The sequence below is a fragment of the Prionailurus bengalensis genome, chromosome B3 (genome assembly GCF_016509475.1).
Source record: "Prionailurus bengalensis isolate Pbe53 chromosome B3, Fcat_Pben_1.1_paternal_pri, whole genome shotgun sequence".
Taxonomy (NCBI): domain Eukaryota; kingdom Metazoa; phylum Chordata; class Mammalia; order Carnivora; family Felidae; genus Prionailurus; species Prionailurus bengalensis.
The window spans coordinates 98,223,374-98,243,678 of record NC_057355.1 but is presented as its reverse complement, the minus strand read 5'-3'; the positions used below and the strand labels follow the sequence as shown (position 1 = coordinate 98,243,678).

The 20,305-nt window shown below is 36.3% G+C and overlaps 1 protein-coding gene across 1 annotated transcript in view; it reads right to left on the bottom strand.

The window, feature by feature from the left end:
• The window catches only part of KLHDC1 (kelch domain containing 1), a 60,788-nt gene that overhangs the window by 38,455 nt on the left and 2,028 nt on the right, over positions 1–20,305 (bottom strand). The window contains exons 2-4 of the mRNA XM_043556088.1: positions 7,746–7,816; positions 7,153–7,270; positions 6,609–6,727 (exon numbers count right to left, since the gene is read on the bottom strand). Coding sequence (XP_043412023.1) covers positions 6,609–6,727; positions 7,153–7,270; positions 7,746–7,816 — 308 coding nt within the window. The remainder of the gene's footprint in view (positions 1–6,608; positions 6,728–7,152; positions 7,271–7,745; positions 7,817–20,305) is intronic.

Here is a 20,305-nt window from a genome sequence, read left to right as displayed (position 1 = left end):
CCTCTTTAACAAATGGTGCTGGGAGAACTGGACAGCAACATGCAGAAGGTTGAAACTAGACCACTTTCTCACACCATTCACAAAAATAAACTCAAAATGGATAAAGGACCTAAATGTGAGACAGGAAACCATCAAAACCTTAGAGGAGAAAGCAGGAAAAGACCTCTCTGACCTCAGCCGTAGCAATCTCTTACTCGACACATCCCCAAAGGCAAGGGAATTAAAAGCAAAAGTGAATTACTGGGACCTTATGAAGATAAAAAGCTTCTGCACAGCAAAGGAAACAACCAACAAAACTAAAAGGCAACCAACGGAATGGGAAAAGATATTCGCAAATGACATATCGGACAAAGGGCTAGTATCCAAAATCTATAAAGAGCTCACCAAACTCCACACCCGAAAAACAAATAACCCAGTGAAGAAATGGGCAGAAAACATGAATAGACACTTCTCTAAAGAAGACATCCGGATGGCCAACAGGCACATGAAAAGATGTTCAGCGTCGCTCCTTATCAGGGAAATACAAATCAAAACCACACTCAGGTATCACCTCACGCCAGTCAGAGTGGCCAAAATGAACAAATCAGGAGACTATAGATGCTGGAGAGGATGTGGAGAAACGGGAACCCTCTTGCACTGTTGGTGGGAATGCAAATTGGTGCAGCCGCTCTGGAAAGCAGTGTGGAGGTTCCTCAGAAAATTAAAAATAGACCTACCCTATGACCCAGCAATAGCACTGCTAGGAATTTATCCAAGGGATACAGGAGCACTGATGCATAGGGCCACTTGTACACCAATGTTCATAGCAGCACTCTCAACAATAGCCAAATTATGGAAAGAGCCTAAATGTCCATCAACTGATGAATGGATAAAGAAATTGTGGTTTATATACACAATGGAATATTACATGGCAATGAGAAAAAATGAAATATGGCCTTTTGTAGCAACGTGGATGGAACTGGAGAGTGTGATGCTAAGTGAAATAAGCCATACAGAGAAAGACAGATACCATATGGTCTCACTCTTATGTGGATCCTGAGAAACTTAACAGGAACCCATGGGGGAGGGGAAGGAAAAAAAAAAAAAAAGAGGTTAGAATGGGAGAGAGCCAAAGCATAAGAGACTGTTAAAAACTGAGAACAAACTGAGGGTTGATGGGGGGTGGGAGGGAGGAGAGGGTGGGTGATGGGTATTGAGGAGGGCACCTTTTGGGATGAGCACTGGGTGTTGTATGGAAACCAATTTGTCAATAAATTTCAGAAAAAAAAAAATAAAAAAAGAAAAAAAAAAAAAAAAGAAATAGAAAAACTGAATAAAACTATAATAAGGAGATTGAATCAGTAATCAAAAAACCCACCAACAAAGAAAAGCCCAGGACCAGATGGTTTCAGTGATAAATGATATCAAACATTTATAGAATAATTAATACCAACCTTCTCAAAGTCTTTTTAAAAAGAAATGAAGAGGAAAGAACATTTCCTAACTCATTCTATGAGGCAAGCCAGCCAAAAACATTACAACAAAAGAAAACTACATATATCCAATAAGAGATTAATATCCGGAATAAGTAAAGAACTCCTATAACTCAACAACAAAAAGACAACCCAATTTTTAAAAATGAGCAAAGGGCTTGAGTGGACATTTCTCCAAAGAAGATCTACAAATGGCCAACGGGCATATGAAAAATGGTCAACATCACTAGTCTCTGGGGAAATACAAATTAAAACCACAATGAACACTACTTCACACCCACTATGATGCCTATTATTTTTAATTTTTATTTTATTTTTTGAGAGAGAGACAGACAGACAGAACATGAGCAGGGAAGGGGCAGCGAGAGAAGGAGACACAGAATCTAAAGCAGGCTCCAGGCTCTGAGCTGTCAGCAAAGAGCCCGATGTGGGGCTGAAACCCACAAACCGTGATATCATGACCTGAGCTGAAGACAGATGCTTAACCAACTGAGACACCCAGATACTCCTGCCTATTATTTTTTAAAAAGAAGAAGAAAAAGAAAAAAGAAATAAAGGAAGAAATGGCAAGTGTTGGCAAGGATATGGAGAAGTTAGAACCCATGTACAATGCCAGTGGGAATATAAAATGGCATAGTCACTGTAAAAAACAATTTGGTGCTTCCTCAAAAAATTAAACATAGAATTACCATATGACCTGAAAATTCTGTTAGAATTGAAAACAGGGACTCAAACAATACTTGTAAGCCAATGTTCACAGCAGCATTATTCACAATAACCAAAAGGTGGAAACAAATGTTCATCAACAGATGAACAGATAAACAAATATGTAACAGGGCATACAATGGAATGTTATTCAGCCTTAAAAAGGAAGAAGCCCCGATACACACAACATAGGTGAACTTTGAAAACATTTTAAGTGAAATAAGCCAGACACTAAAAAACAAACATTGAATGATTCTACTTCCGTGAAATATCTGTAACAGGCAAATTCATGCAGGTAGAAAGTAGATTAGAGGTTACCAGAAGTTGGGGCGAAGAGGGAACGGGGAGGTATTGCTTAATGTCTACAGAGTCTCTGTTTGGAGTGATGATAAATTTTTTAACTAAATACAGAAAACCTTGGTTTGACAGCATAATTCATTCCAGAAACATGCTTGTAATCCAAAGCACTTGTATATCAAAGCAAATTTCAAGAACCATTGGCTTAGTTGTGATCATGGGACAATCAGCATCATGTACTACTCATATTGCAAGACACTGCTTGTTTATCAAGTTAAAATTTATTAGAGGGGCACCTGGGTGGCTCAGTCAGTCAAGCATCCGACTTTGGCTCAGGTCATGATTTCGCAGTTCGTGAATTCGAGCCTTGCATTGGGCTCTGTGCTGGCAGCTCAGAGCCTGGAGCCTGCTTCAGATTCTGTGTCTCCCTCTCTCTCTGCCCCTCCCCAACGTGCTCTCTCTCTCTCTCTCTCTCTCTCTCGCTCTCTCTTTCTCTCTCTCTCAAAAATCAATGAACATTAAAAAAAATTTTTTTTTAATTATTAGAAACGTGTGCTTGTGTTGCAGAACACATTACTGGCAATCCAAGGTTTTATGTACTGGCGATGGTTGTACAATCCTGTGAATGTACTTGTCCACTGCACTGGACGCTTACATATGGTTAAAATGGCAAATTTTATGTTACATGTATTTTATCATGACTTTTTAAAAAGGTGTAGTAAAAAGTAAGTCCCTCTCCTACTCTCAGTCACTCAATTTCCCTGCCTGGGGCAACCACTGTTACCAGTTCCTTGTATATGTGAACAAGAAAAACTTCAAAGGACCAAAAACATACTTTGTAAGGTTAGGATCAATTAAGTCTAGGACACAAAAGCACTAACCATGAGGGAAAAAATGATAAATTAGACTATATTGAAATCACATTATACCATTGAGAGAATAAAGAGATACATGCCCAACAGAAATGTTAACGCTTATGTATCAAAATACATAGAAGAATGCTCATAGCTATATTATTCCGAAGAGTCAAAAAATAGAAATGACCCAAATGTCTATCAACAACAGAATGAATAAATACATTGCAGTATTTCATTTAATATAATAACATACAGGAAAGAAAACAAACCATAGGTACATACAACATCATGAATGAATCTCAAAAATATAATTTTGGTTAAAGTATAAATTCTATAGGATGCCATATACAACATAAAAAAACAAAAATATATAAAATATAAAAAACAATAACTAATATAGGATACCAGAAGTCAGGACAACGGTTTCCTTTAGGAAGGGGGCTGAGCATACTCATTAGGAGTGGACATAATGAAGGATTCTACACTGTTGATGATGTTCTTTCTTTACTTGAGTGGTGGTTACATAAGTATGCCATTTTGTGATAACTACTTAAGGTATACACTTATGATTTATAATAGTCCTATAAGAATGCTCTGTAGAGCTTCAATATCTAAACTAGTGAAGTATTTATACATTAACACATCAATGGAACAGAATAGAAAACTCAGGTCCAAATACCAATGAAAATTAGGTAAATACGTGATAAAGGTAGCATCTGAAATAACTGAGTTACAGACAGGTAGCCATTCAGAAAAAGATAAACCTGGATCCATATCTCATATCATTCTCAGAATAAGCCCCAAATGAATCAACAATTCAAATGTAAAAAATAAAATGACAAAAGTACTAGAGAAAAATACATTGGTGAATTAATGTATAACTTTGCAATCAAGATTCAAGATCAACAAGCCATAAAAGAAATTTTTTTTTAATTTTTTTTTCAACGTTTATTTATTTTTGGGACAGAGAGAGACAGAGCATGAACAGGGGAGGGGCAGAGAGAGAGGGAGACACAGAATCGGAAACAGGCTCCAGGCTCTGAGCCATCAGCCCAGAGCCTGACGCGGGGCTCGAACTCCCGGACTGCGAGATCGTGACCTGGCTGAAGTCGGACGCTTAACCGACTGTGCCACCCAGGCTCCCCAAAAGAAATTATTGGTAAAAAAAGAAATTATTGATAAATTTATCTAAATAAGTTTTAAAAATCTCCTTAATGCATGTAGAACACATAGTAATAAGCAAACTCAAAAGACAAATGACAAATTGGAAAAAATATATTCATACCATATCATATCATAGTCAAACACTAATTTCCTTAATACATAAATAACTCCTAGAAACTGAGTTTATAAAAGCAAAACTCAAATAGAAAATAATTAGCAAAGGACACAAATAGTTCAAAGAAAAAGAAATAAAAATTTCCCTTAAATATATGAAAATACATTCAAACTCACAAAAATTGTTTCAGTGAAAATGAAAATAAGACTGAGACATTTCTCATCTATCAGTATGGCAAACAAACAAACAATCTGAGTTTGCCAACAAACTCTTGGCAAGACTACGGAGAAATAAGCATTCCATTGTTGAGAATGCAAAATGGCCCCACTTATATGGAGGAAAAATTGGCAAAATCTATTGCTATGTGTTTCATTGTGTTCTTCCAAAATTCATGTTCAAGTCCTAATGCCTGCCCCCTGCCCCTGTATCTCAGAATATGACCTTATTTGGAGATAGGTTCTTTACAGAGGCAATCAAGTTAAAATGAGGTCATTAGGGAAGACCCTACCCAGCATGACTGGTGTCTATATAAAGGGAAAATCTGGAGACAGATAAGAATAGATAGAATCCTATGTGAACATGAAAGCAGAGATCAGAGTGATGTCTCTACATGCCCAAGAACATCAAAGATGGGGCACCTGGGTGGCTCAGTTGGTTAAGCCTCCAACTTCAGCTCAGGTCATGATCTTGTGGTTCACAGTTTCAAGGCTTGCATCGGCTCTGGGCTGACAGCTCAGAACCTGGAATCTGCTTCATGGATTCTATGTCTCCCTCTTTCTCTGCCCCTCCCCTGCTCACACTGCATCTCTGTCACTCAAAAATAAATAAAACATTAAAAAAAATTTTTTTTAAGTTTGCCAGCAAATCACCGTAAGTTAGGGGAGAGGCATGGAATAAATTTTTTCTCAAAACCTAGAGAAGGAACCAATCGTGCTGACCCTTTGATCTCGTACTTCCAGTTTCTAGAAACATGAGAAAGCACATTTCTGTTGTTTAAGCCCCTTAGTTTATGGTACTTTGTTAAAACAGCTTTGGCAAACTAAACATTTGTCAGAATTATAAAGGCAATCTAATTTTATCCAATGGATAAATTTCATTTAAATTCATTAAAGCATAGTTTGTAACAGCAAAGGAACAGAAATAATCTAAGTGTTATTTCATTTTCAGGGGAAAGGTTATATAAACCATGGTATGTCCTCAAAGGGGAATGCTATGCAGCTAAGAAAGAAAAAAAGGAAGGAAGGAAGAAAAAAGGGAGGGAGGAAGAAAATCAGCTTTCTAACTAGGGATTCAGAAAGATGAAATATCTCCATGGTACACTGCTAACTAATGGAAGCAGCAGGGTGCACAAGAGTGCACAGAATACACTGCTATTTGTGTAAGGAAGAGAGAGAAAAAAGGAATATGTGCACACACTCCTACGTATTTGCTTCTATTTGCATAAAGTAACACTGATGGCAGTGGCTTCCAAACCTGTCTGCATCTTGGAATCACCTGAGGAGTTTCAAAACATCATAACCCTAGAGATGATCATTTAATTAGTGTAAAGTATCACCTGGGCTTTGAAATTAAAAAAAAAAATCCCCAGGTGATTACAATTGCAGACAAGGTTGAGAACCATTGATGTAAGAATACAAAAGATATTAATTGAAGCAGCTATTTGTGCATGGTGGGGGGGGAACAGAGTGGATAGGGACAGGGGTGGGAGCCAGACCTTTCACTGTAGACTTTTTAATATGGTCTTGAGTTTTGAACCATGTGAATGTGTTAACTATTTAGAAATTTTAATTAAATAATAAATTTATTACAAAAAATAGTTGCATCCACAATGCTTATTTTTACGACATGGCTCTTACCCAGGATGCAGAACTGCCATTACCAACAGAGTCAAAACAAGTTTATAATTACATCTTGAAAAAATTCAGACTTTCAAGTTTTCTCTATTTCAGCCACCACCCTTGCTAAAGTGTACTTAATGAGATGATTCTGCCGTATTACCTGTCTTTATATACCCAGCAAGAAAGTTTATCACGTGGTGTGGGTGGTTGTCCTTCAAAATTGGTGATTTTTTCCCAAACGTAGGTTCCATCTCTTGTTCGCAAATTAACAAAATAAAGCTTTTAAAAGAGAAGAACACCATTAGCAGACAGGGCATTTAAAAATCAAGTCTGTGTCTGAGGGATATGTGATCCAAAACTTAATAATATAACTTTTTTTTTTCTTTTTGCAAGGTAAAATTTTTCATTGTAAATAAAAAAAGAAAGCTGTGTTTTAGAAGTAAAAATGACATATAAAACATACTGAAATGGATCTTTTCTCATCATGCTCTGCCCTATAGACACCAACTAAGCAGGGAGCGAACTCTGAAGCAGAAAGACATGGAAGAGACGAACACAATGGCTGCATTTTCACTCTATTTTTAAAACCTTGTAAGCTTAAGATTTTCTACATATATCTTCTCCTTTAAATATTTGTACGCGAGATTAAGTGATACACTGAATATTACATTTTGCTGCACTCCTGAATTGAAAGAAAATATTACTCGATTGCTGTATCCTTTGTCATCATATCCTCCAAAAACGTACAGCTTTCCATTAATGCAAACACCACAACTTCCTGACATGGAGGTAGGGAGTTCTCCTTCCATGAGGTGCATGGTCCTGCAGCAAGAATAACATGGAATTCCATGACTTTCTAGAAAGGCAAATTAAAATTCCCTTTGAACTCCATGAGTACTCTTTCAGTGAAAATTGCCATTGACAACTGTAATTGAAATGCAATGGTAGCCAATACGGTAAAAACTCTAATCCATGGTAAAGATTTTTCAACCTACTGGGGAAAAAAATCGCAAAATCTTCAGGTTGCACTAGAATTGGGAATTAACTGGTACAACAAAGCAAAGTCTTCTGGGGTTGCCTGAACCTTGAGAGGAATGGTAAACAATGAAGAACGAGCAGAGAGAGGAAGGGAGTGGGGGAAAGAAAGAGCCAGAGAGAATAAAGCATTCAAAGAAAAGGAAAGGGTCATGCTAAACGTTGCAGTATGTTCTAAGTTTGGTCTTAAATTCCCTGTAGTCTATGAAAATATTTAAATCAGATTTTAAGATTGGACATTCTGCAATTTAAAATTACTTACCACAACCCACTATCAATATCATAGGTCCAAATTTCATCATTAGGCAAATATACTTCATTGTCTTCAATTGACTAAAAACAGAATACATAAAATTATGTTTATCAATTACACAGTAACAATTAAATGGTTCCTCAAGATGGGAAATCTGTGATTAAAATGCTGCAAGACACAAAATCATAAACAGGCTCCGAGAGGGTTTCTTTAAACTAAGATAGGTCAAAAAAAAAAAAAAAAAAGGAGAAAAAAAGACATTTTCTAAGAGAAAGTGGGCAAACAAGAAAGGTTTAGAATACAAAATAGCAAGTACATGAGTCTCAAGAAAAAGACTCAGGGCAATTAAACCTTAAAAAGGGATTTGGAGTAAGGGAAAATGGCAAAATAATAACATTCAGAGCAGAATACTGAAGACTACAAAGTCAGGAAGAAAAGGGATATCAAAAGAGGGCAATATATTTTGGATGAAAGGAAGGAAATAAGGAAGTGAATTTTTATAACCTATAATTAAGACGACTCTATCAGATATTTTGATTTACTGAGCATATTTTTTGAGTGCCTACTATGTGCAAGGCATAGTGTTAGGTGTTCATTAAATATAGAATCTAAGGAGCAAGATAAATTTAGTCAAAATGACAACTCAGAATCCAAATAATCTCTAAAGAAGCAGATAACATCAACAGAATAGTACATTCTGACATTTGTGATGAAAAGAGAAATAAGAATAGAGAAATCTTACTTATTTTAAGTGTAAAAATTTAGGGATTAAAACAAATTCTTACATAAATCCACCATAACTTATTAGTCTGTAAAATAATTCAAAAATAACTAGTTTAAAAGATAGCAGTTTAAGAATTTCTAAGACTGTATGATGAGTAAATTATTAACATGCTAAAAAGAGTTGGTTAGTTTTCTCATTGGCTTGTTAAATTAAAAAAAAAAAAAAAGTATCTTGACTACCAAGTATCTGACCCCTGCCACCACCTTTCTCTCTCTCCCCTTCCTCCCCCTACCTCACACACACACACACACACACACACACACACACACACACGCACACACACACTCACATGCACAAAGAAGAAAACCATTGTATTAATTCCAAGGAAACTTTCACTCATGTCTGGCTGTGGAAGCCCTATTAGATAGATAAGTAAACAAATAATTGTAAGGAGTGTGGTAACTGTATGATCCTAAGATTTAATGGCATCAGGGTCCAGTAGCCTCATGTATACACCTTTACAACAGAAACAGTATGAAAATAGATTGTCACTATTCTCCTTAAGTCCCTCAATGCTTTCCCATTGCTCGCAGGATTGTCTAAAATTTCTATGATTCTGCATTATATGGCACATGCTATCCCTCCAAAGGTTATCTTTCCTTTTACTCACTATGCTCTAGTCTTCTTTCAGTTCCTAAATCTCTGCAAATTCCTTGCTTCAACAGGGCCTTCATCTGTGCTCATCTTTCTTCTTGGAATGCTCTTCCGGAATTTGCCTGGATAGCTGCTCATTCTTTGGAAATCAGTTTAAATGTTGCTTCTCTAATCTCCCAGAATAAGGTTACAGGATTAAGGTCCCAATTAATTGCTCTCCTGCAGTACTGTACTTCACTTCCAAGTCCTTTGTATCACACCCACCCACCACTACCACTAATCTATAAGCTTCATGAGCGTGAGCGCATGGGTCATGTTTATCTTGTTAGAATTCTGTTCTGAGAGTGGAGCACAGTACATCGCACATAAAAGGCAAATGTAATGATTGTTGATTGAGGAGTGAATGGATAAGTGAATAATACTTGTTAAACTGACTACAGACTCACCTTAGCCTGATTGAAAAAAAAAATCTCTTTGAGGGCACCTGGGTGGCTCAATTAGTTAAATGTCCGATTCTTGATTCCGGTTTAGGGCATGTTCTCATAGTTCATGAGTCGAGCCCTGCACTGCCAGTACAGAACCTGTTTGGGAATATCTTTCTCTCCCCCTCTCTCTCCCCCTCCCTTGCTCACACTCTTTCTCTCTCAAAAAATAAGTAAACCTAAAAATATATCCCTTTCATTAATCTTTAAATGGAGTGGTGCAAAAACACAAATGAATCACAGAAGTGAAAAATTTGGACTTAGTTCCCTCTCATTTTCTCAGAGATTTCATTCCTAAATTATCCCCTCTTTTCTACATCATTAAGTCTTCCTTCTCTACCAGATCATTCCTATTGATGTCCAAACATGCCTTGACATCCCTCATCTTTAAAAACAAACAAACTCTCCCTTAACCCCATCTGCTATTTCTTGGCTCCCTCCACAATAAAACTTCCATGTTAACTACAGTGAATGTCCCTCCTGTTTCACCTCACATTCTCTCACCAATACAGATTAATCTGGCTTCTGAGCCCATCTTTTCACTAAAACTGCTCTGTGAAGATGACCCTAAAAAAGAGAATTTGTTAACTGATTTATCCAGAAATATGACCCAGAGAGATGGAATATATTTTTTTAAAAACAGACATGGAAAAAGAGAGAGAAGAACTAAGTCTAACCAGAATTTCATTAGCATGTAATAGAATAAGAGTCAATATTTGAAGAGACAAAGGCTGGGAATTTTACAAAATCGTTGAACATCATCAATCCTTGAGATCTAGGAAGTCCTAACAAGTTGCAAGCAGGATAAATAGAAATCCATACCATGATACATAACAGTAAAACTGCAGAATATCAAAGAAAAACATATTTTCTTAACAAGAGCCAGATAAAAAACAAATCACCTTCAAACAAAATGGCAACTAATGACTGAATTCCCATTAACAACCAAGACTAAGTATTAGCCAATATGTTTAATGAAAGTAACTGTCAACCTAGAATTCTACACCCAGTGAAAATATATTTTAAGAACCAAGGTAAAATAAAGAAATTTTCAGACAAACATAAGTTGAGACAGCTGGCCAATAACTGACCCTCATTTAAAGAAATTCTAGGGGCACCTGGTTGGCTCAGTCAGTAGAGCATCCAACTTTTTTTTTTTTTAGTTTATTTATTTATCTTGAGAGAGAGAGAGAGAGAATAGGGGAGGGGCAGAGAGATTGGAAGAGAGAAAGAATCCCAAGCAGGCTCTGTAGAGCCAGATACAGGGCTCGAACTAATAAACCATAAGATCACGACCTAAGCCAAGTCTGATGCTTAACTGACAGAGCCACTCAGGTGCCCAGAGCACCAGACTTTTTAAAAAAAAATTTTTTTTTTAACGTTTATTTATTTTTGAGACAGAGAGAGACAGAGCATGAACAGGGGAGGGTAAGAGAGAGGGAGACACAGAATCTGAAACAGGCTCCAGGCTCTGAGCTGTCAGCACAGAGCCCGACGCGGGGCTTGAACTCATGGGCGAAATCATGACCTGAGCCCAAGTCAGCCGCTTAACTGACTGAGCCACCCAGGCGCCCCCAGAGCACCAGACTCTTAATCCCAGAGCAGTGAGTTCAAGCCCCACAGTAGGTGTGGAGCCTACTTAAAAAAAAATAAAAGAAATTTAAAAAATTTTTCTTAAGTTTATTTATTTTGCAAGAGAGAGAGGGAGAGCACAAGAAGGCTCAGAGAGAAGGAGAGAGAATCCCAAGCAGGCTCCACACCATCAGTGCAGAGCCCAATAAGGGGCTCGAACTCACAAACCATGAGATCATGACCTGACCTGAAACCAAGAGTCAGATACTCAACTGACTGTGCCACCTAAGCACCCCAAGAAAAGAAATTCTAACAGCTATTTCAAGCAAAAGAAAAATGATATGCAATGAAAGATCTGAAATGTCATAAGAAATAGTATGATGAGGTACTAGTAAATGTATGGGTAAATTTAAACCCACAAAAATGGGCTAAACTTTTTTTTATGCTTAAGGAGAGGGAAACAGGAAAGGACTACCTAGGGAAAAGGGTGACTGGACTTAAAACCTTCTTAAGTAACTGAACTCTCTGGGAAGAAGGAAAACTATTAACTTTGAACTTTGTGAAGTATTCATGTTGAAAGAGAGTAGTTCCCACATGGTTAGAAATAAATCATATAATTTCTACACAAGCAAAGACCAAAAAAAAAAAAAAAAAAAAAAGGAAAGAGAATGAAAAACTCCTTAAACGATCCTCAAAATGAAAAAGTTAAGAAGCAGGAGGAAAAGAGAGAGGAGGGGAAAATAAAACACATAAACACATTTGATGAAAATAGTATATCAGAATCACATTAAGTGAAAATAGGCTAAACTCTTCAGATAAAATATACAAAATGTTAGACTAGACAAAAACAAGATCCAGCTATTTTCAGGTTGTAAGACACACATCTAAAATATAAAGATATATACAAAGTTTCCATGAGAAGATAGAAAAAGGTATGCCATGCAAATACTAACCAAAAGAAAATTGGTATAGATGTACTGAGAAAATACATTTTAAGGAAAGTAATATTACTACAGATAAAGAGGATCACTACAAAATAATAAAATGTTCAATTATCCAGAAAGATATAATAATTCTAAGTTCATATACATATAAAGAGGCAGCCTAAAATACATTAAAGTAAAAACTGACAGGATCACAGGGAGAAATTAACAAATCTATAGTCAGAGTATGAGTTTTAAAGACCTGTTACAGTAACTGATGGAACAGGAAATAAAATAATAAAAAAGATAAAGGAGCTTTGAACAACACAATCAGCAGATTGATAAAATAGACATAAATAAAACACTTTACCTGATAATTAGAATATATATATATTTTTAAGACCTAATGGTATATTTATGAAAACTGGTCATATGCTAGTCCTTAAAGCAAGTCTCAACATATTTGAAAGGACTGGCAACAGATAGACATAGACAGACATAGATTACACTGTATGACACAATTTAGAAATTAGTAACAGAAACCTAATTACAAAAATAGCACAGAAATTTAAAATATTTTCCCAAACAACTTATGGGCCAAATAAGAAATGATAGTGAAATGTATAAAATATTAAGACTGTAAAATAACAACATACTGCTTATCAAAAGGAGGAGGAGAGCTAAAGAGGTACTTACAAGAAAATATATAGTCTAACACACTTAAAGAATTTAAAAGTCTCAAAAAAAAAAATGAATTAAGCATCCAGCTTCAGAAGTTCAAGAAATTACAGCATAATAAACCCATAGAAAGTAGGAGGAAAGGGGCGCCTGGGTGGTTCCATCAGCTGAGCAACCAACTCTTGATTTCAGCTCAGGTCATGATCTCACGTGTTTGTGGGATAGAGCCTCGCATCAGCTCTGCGCTGACAGCGTGGAACCTGCTTGGATTCTGTCTCTCTCTCTCTCTCTCTCTCTCTCTCTCTCTCTCTCTGCCTCTCTCTCTCAGGATAGATAAACATTTAAAAAAGCAGGAGGCAATAAAAAGCAAACATTAATGAAATAAAAAAATACAACAGAGAAGATTAAGTAAACCAAAAGCTGTTGTTTCAGAAGGCTGGTAAACCTCTGGCAAAATTATTCAAAAAAGGAAAGAAAGGAAGGACCTACTAAATAAATTTAGGGATGAAAAAAGGGACATACCTATAGCTACTACAGAGATTAAATAGAGGGTATTATGAACAACTTTAGTTTATGCCATGAAATTTTTAAACCTAAAGGAAATGGATAGAGATTGGAGGTGGGGTGAGGGAACCTTACCAAACTTGACATCAGAAAAAAAGAAAAATCTTAACAATCCATAGCTTTAAAAAGATTGAATCAGAGATTTAAAACCTCCTCTACAAAGGTCCAGATGGCTTTACAGATGTGGTCTTCCAAACATTCAAAGAACAATTAATTCAATCTTACAAAAACCACTTCAGAATATAAAAGAAAGAACAATACCCAATCCATTTATAAACACAGATGTAAAAATGCCCCTCCCAAGAATTACCAAACAGGATCCAGTAATGTATAAAACAGATAACCTATTATACTAACTTGCATTTAACCTAGAAAATGCATCATTGGTTAATATTTATATAATAGTATAAATTATCCCATTAAGAGATTAAAGGAGAAAAAATATGATTGTCTCAGTCTGATGCAGAAAAATCACTCTCCAAAGTTCAACAGCCATTCACTGAAAATCAGATAGAAGAAAACTTCCTCAAGTTGAAAAAAGTTATCTACAAACAAATAAACAAAAACCAAAGCAAACATCAAACTTAATGGTTAATAGTCGAAAACTATCCTTCTAAGATTAGGAACAAGACCAAAAAAAAGGCTTCTATTTAACATTGTACTTTGGGTCCACCAGTGCAGTAAAGAAAAGAAAACAAATAAAAAGTAGGAGGGAAGAAACAAAAGTATTCAAAAACTGTATTTCAGAACACCAGCAACAATCAGGAAATTTAGTTTGTAAAAAATTAGCAATAGAAATTAAAAAATATAAAGAAACTAAGAATACAACAAAAGATGTACAAGATTCCTATGAAGACACTGTAAAATTTTATCAAAAGACGTTTTTAAAAGCCCTCCTAAATAGATATACTATATAATTGGAGGAGAATACTCAATTTCGTAACATGTCTATCACCCTCGAAAGATCTGAAGATTTGAATACAGTGACAAAAATTCCCAACAGAAACTTTATTTGACAATCTGACTCTAAAGTTTATACAAACGAGGAAGCACCGTGGAAGAACAATTACACAGTTGTTCTAAAAGCTAAATGTAGAATAACCATATGACCCAGCATTGCAACTCCTACATACTCAAAAGAATTGGTAATAGGGGCTCAGATATTTGTGCCAATTTCACAGCAGTATTATTCACAATACACAAAAGATGGTAACAACCCCAGTACCCCATCACAGATGATGGATAAGCAAAATATGGTATTTACACACAATGTCATCTTGTTCAGCCATAAAAAGGAATGAGGTTCTGATTGACACTATGACATAGATGAACCTTGAAAACATTGTGGTAAGTAAAATAAACCAGACTCAAAAAGACAAACATTGTATGATTCCAATTACTTAGAATATCTGTAAAAAGACAAATGCATAAAAAGATTAGAAGTTACCAGTGACTGAGGAAAGAACTAAGAGAGAGTTATTGCATAATGGGTATAGAGTTTCCATTTGGAGAAACAGAGTTTGGGAACCAGATAGTGGTAACATCGTAGAACATTGTGATGTAATTAATGCCACTGAATGGTGCACTAAACTATGGCAAAAATGGCAAATTATAAGTTTTACATATTTTACTACAAAATAAAAATAGTAAAGAAAATTTATACAAAAGCACAAAAGGCTCTAAAAAAACACAAAATATTCTTGAAGAACAAGATAGAGTGGGGATTTAAATTTATATGTTAACATTTTCAAACTTCTACTAAAGCAGTTGCAATTTACAGGGTGTGGTTGTCAAAATAAACAGACCAACTGAACCTAATAAAGGACCTGGAAACATATCATACACACATGAAACCTTCATGTGTGACAGACTGAGTTTGCGTGTTCACAGGGAAAGGGACCATTTAATACATGACACAAGGACAAGTGGTTATCCATATTGAAAAAATAATGAAACTGGATCCCTATTCTAAACCATTTAAACAAACAAAAAATTCAGATAACAAAAGATTTAAACATGGAAGGCAAAACTGAATGTTGTTTGGAAGATAACATAGGACATTTTATGATTTCCATATTGAGAAAGATTAAAGATGCAGAAAGCATAAAGCTTTAAGGAAAAGACTGAAATTACATTAAAATGAAGAAATGCTGTTAAACAAAAGACAATCATCAAGAAAGCACAAAGACAAGCTATAAACTGAGAAGACATATTCAATTCAAACAGCCATATACTTAAAGAATTCCTATAAATCAGTTAGAAAAAAACAAATAATCAAACAGACAAATGAGCAAAAGACATGAACCAGCATTTTTACCAAAGAAGAAACACAAATAGTTCATAATTGTTCAAATGAAAAGGCATTTAACGTCATTAGTAATCACGGAAAAGCAAACAAAACCACAATGAAATATCACGTCACATTCACAGGATTGGGAAAATAAGGCCAGATAGTACTGAATGTTATTAAGGATGTGCAACAAGGAGGAAGCTGGTGGGAGTGTAAATCGATACAAATATTTTGGGAGCAGTGACATTTCCAAGTAAATTTGGAGATGTGTATACCAAGTGACCGAGCAGTCCACCTCTTGGTATATGCCCTAGAGAGAGTGCATGCCCTTGTGCAGGTATAATAGGAGATGTGTTATAAGAATATTCCATGTAGCATTGCTTAACAATACCAAAAAAAGAAAAGAAAAGAAAACCATTCAAACATTCAACATCAGAATAAATAAATTGCAGTAAATTCACACAACAGAATATTAGAGAGGACATATATCAAATGAATGAATCCAGGGATGATTTTCAAAATATTTAATAACCAGATAGCACAGAAACTGACAAATCAGAATGGACATCAGCTAAAAACAGGTACAGCCATGAAGGGCACACTAGCTGAATAAAAGCAATGTGTGAATCTAAAAAACATGCATTACTAAAAGAATTAAGTCACAAAAGAAAACATACGCTATGATTCCAAAACCAAATAATATATTGTTTGGAGACAGATGCATGTGTGGTAAGATCATAATGAAAAGAGTGATTAACAAGAAATCAAGATCCTGGTACCCTGTGGGGTGGAAGGAGCACTGTAATCAGTGAAAGACAAGCAGAAAGCTGCTAAGGTACTGGTTCCAGTTGATTTCTTAAACTGGCAATTAAAGGTGTTTACCTTTAAATGATACTTACTTTACACCTTCTTTCTGTATATACATTTCAAACTTTAAAATTAAGAAAATAAAATTTTCAGAAATGACTAGTTACTCACAAAGTCATCAAAGAAGCTGGAGAACCAGCCTCTGATCCACACGAGTTAGGACAAGCTCTGAAAGCATGTCATAGGACAGGTCTGGTGAGCTAATTGCTGCTGTCACTGGAGAATGACACCACAACTTGTAGCACCACCTTTTATGCCAGGAACCTTGCTCTTCCTACAGATTCTATTGCTGGGTAAGAATCCTCTTCAGGTCCTCATTTTTGCATCTTACTACGTATTACTTAGTATTACTGTGAGTCTAAATCTAGCACAGATTCATCTAACTGGGTCCAAGCCACCCGCCCACAATCTAGCTGCAAGGGAGGCTGGAAAAGTGAGTACAGTACACGGCACTCAGGTTCTTTTTATTGGTCACTTACCATAAGCTATGTCCCTTCTAGATACTGGGGATACAACAGGGAACAAAATCTCAATCTTTATAGAATTTACATTCTATGGGCTAGGTAGAAGGTAGACAACTACAATAAATACCCCAAACAGACTCATTTGGTGGGTGATATTACAATAAAAGAAGGAGGTCCAAATTTGGGGCATCTAAAAAGGACAAATGTCTTCCATGTGACATGGATGGCCTATGTGACCATATATATGTAAAACAAAACTAATAGGTTAAAGAGAATATGCACTTAAGGCTTTTGATTCACATCACTACATTTCTCCTTAAAAAGGTTACACAGATTTGTATTCCCATTACCAGACTAATTCATTTCCCCATGCTCTTTTCAAAAATTCTTTTTAATATTTGCAAATAGGAGAAGAAAAACCTCATTGTTTTTTTCAGTTGGGTTTTTCTTACGACTCATATTGTATTTCTTCTTTTGTAAATTTCTTGTACATACTCATTGCTCATTTTTCTATGGAAATACTTTTACTTTTACAGATATTAATCTTTATTTTTGCCTAGATGTTGCAAATGTTTCCCCCAGTCTTTCATCTGCCTTCTCACTTTATGGTATTTAAAAAACATACTTTTAAATTTTTAAAAAGGTTTTATCTACCTATCTTTTCCTTCATAGTTTTACCCAATTCATTTTTATTTTCCCAACTCAAAATTTTAAAAGAGTCACTGTTTTTCTTCTGGCATGATATAGCTTAATTTTTCTACATTTAACTCTTCAATCCTAAGGCTCTACTATCATTTTCCTCTAGCTATCCCTGGACCATTTATTGAATGAGTAATTGCTTTTCCAGAATTAAAATGCTACCTTTTGAATGTTTGGTTTGCTTGGCTGTTTATGTAACTTCATTTCCATTCCATCATGCTATCTCATGTTGCATCAGGAGCACTGACTTAAGTATTGTAATATTGTGGTATGTTTTAATATCTGGCACTGTAAACCTCCCACCTTGCTTCTTTGAAAACATATTCTAAATTGAGTCTTCTTCCCTGTAAGTCTATGTCCAAAACAGAAATATGTAGTTAAACATACTTGTGCAGATATTTTCTATAAGGAAAATTTAGGGGAAAATGTATCAACATCAACTGTATTAACATAACTGTGTTATGAAAATAAAACTGTTGGGGCGCCTGGGTGGCTCAGTCGGTTAAGCGGCCGACTTCGGCTCAGGTCATGATCTCACGGTCCGTGAGTTCGAGCCCCGCGTCGGGCTCTGTGCTGACAGCTCAGAGCCTGGAGCCTCATTCAGATTCTGTGTCTCCCCCTCTCTCTTACCCTCCCCCGTTCATGCTCTGTCTCTCTCTATCTCAAAAATAAATAAAACTTAAAAAATTAAAAAAAAAAAAAAAAAGAAAAGAAAACTGTTCATATGATTAAGCCCTAAGAAGAAAGCATACCAGCTACAAACATGCTAAAACACCGCGCTTTTCCTCCAAAATTTGGGGAAACTGCTCATAACTTTTCAATGTTCCCAGTAGCAGCACTAAAGATTGCATGAAGTTCAGTAATACAGAAAGAATATGGAAGAAGAGGCAAAAGAATATTCTGGTATTGGGGCACCTAGGTGGCTCAGTTGGTTGAGCGTCTGTCTTCAGCTCAGGTCATGATCTCACAGTTTGGTTTGTGGGTTCGAGTTCCACAACAGGCTCTGCTGTCAACACAGAGCCCACTTTGGATCCTCTGTCCCCTCTCTTTCTGCCCTTCCCCCACTCATGCTCGCTCGCTCTCTCTCTAAAATAAACATTAAAAAAAAGAATATTCTGGCACCAATTAAAATTTGCCACTTACTTTTTTCAGCACCGCCACTCTCACCTCTAGAGAGAGGTAGAATTGTTTTCAGATGCAATGTCCTATAGAATATGTTGGATAATAATGAGTTAATCTAGATGGTTATCTGTGGACTATTCAGGTTTTAGGATGTATGTTCATGAATTTTAACATATTGGTTTTTGGTGATAAGGAAGAAAACTGGGGCACCTGTGTGGCTCAGTCAGCTAAGCATCTGACTTCGGCTCAGGTCATGATCTCGTGGTTCCTAAGTTTGAGCCCCACATGGGACTCTGTGCTGTCAGTGTGGAGCCTGCTTGGGATTTTCTCTCTCCCTCTCTCTCTGCCCCTTTCCCACTTGTGCTCACTCTCTTTCTCTCAAAATAAACTTAAAGAAAAGAAAAAAAAATAAGGAAGAAAACTGTGATTAGAACATACAATCTGAAATTATTGGATTATTCTTAACTACTGACTACTGGATTACCTCCAGATTCCAAGGGCTCTCAGCTATCTTCTTTTCAGAAGGGTCTCAATAAAACACTTGTTGGAAGGATTCTACTTTTCCTCGAGATATGCTAGGTCTTCTTTTTTGCCTCCCACTCTCTTTCCTTCCACTCATGCCTTAGACATTCGTTAGCTGCTGATAATTCCTGGAATTTAAAAAGTACAGGCATACCTTGTTTTATTGCACTTTGCTTTACTGCGCTTCACAGATACTGTGTTGTTGTTGTTTTACGTTTATTTTATTATTGAGAGACAGAGACAGAGCATGAACATGGCAGGGACAGAGAGAGGAGGAGACACAGAATCCAAAGCAGTTTCCAGGCTCTGAGCGATCAGCACAGAATTCAACGTGGGGCTCGAACTCACAAACCGCCATATCATGACCTGACCCAAAGTCGGACGCCCAATCGACAGAGCCACCCAAGTCCCCCTTGATACTGTGTTGTTGTTTTGTTTTTTTGTTTGTTTGTTTGTTTTTTACAAATTGAAGATTCAATCAAGACTTCACTGGAGGCAGTAACTGCAGATGTGGTGGAAATAGCAAGAGAACTAGAATTAGAAGTTGAGACTGAAGATGGGACTGAATTGCTGCAGTCTCATGATCAAACTTGAGCAGATGGAAGAGTTGTTTCTTATGCATGAGCAAAGAAAGTGGTTTCTTGAGGTGGAATCTACTGCTGGTGAGGCCTCTGTGAAGATTGTGGAAATGACAACAAAGGATTTAGAATATGACATTTTCTATTCTTGGGAAGGCAGCAGGAGGGTCTGAGTATTGACCCCAGTTGTGAAAGAAGTTCTACTCTGGCCAAAATGCTATCCAACAGCATCACATACTATAAAAAAAATCATTAATGAAAGCAAGAGTCAATTGATGTTGCAAACTTCATCATATTCTTTTTAAGAAATTGCCACAGCCACTCAACCTTCAGCAACCACCACCCTGATCAGTCAGCAACCATCAACATCAAGGCAAGACCCTCTACCAGCAAAAAGATTAGGACCTGCTGAAAGCTCAGATGATAATTA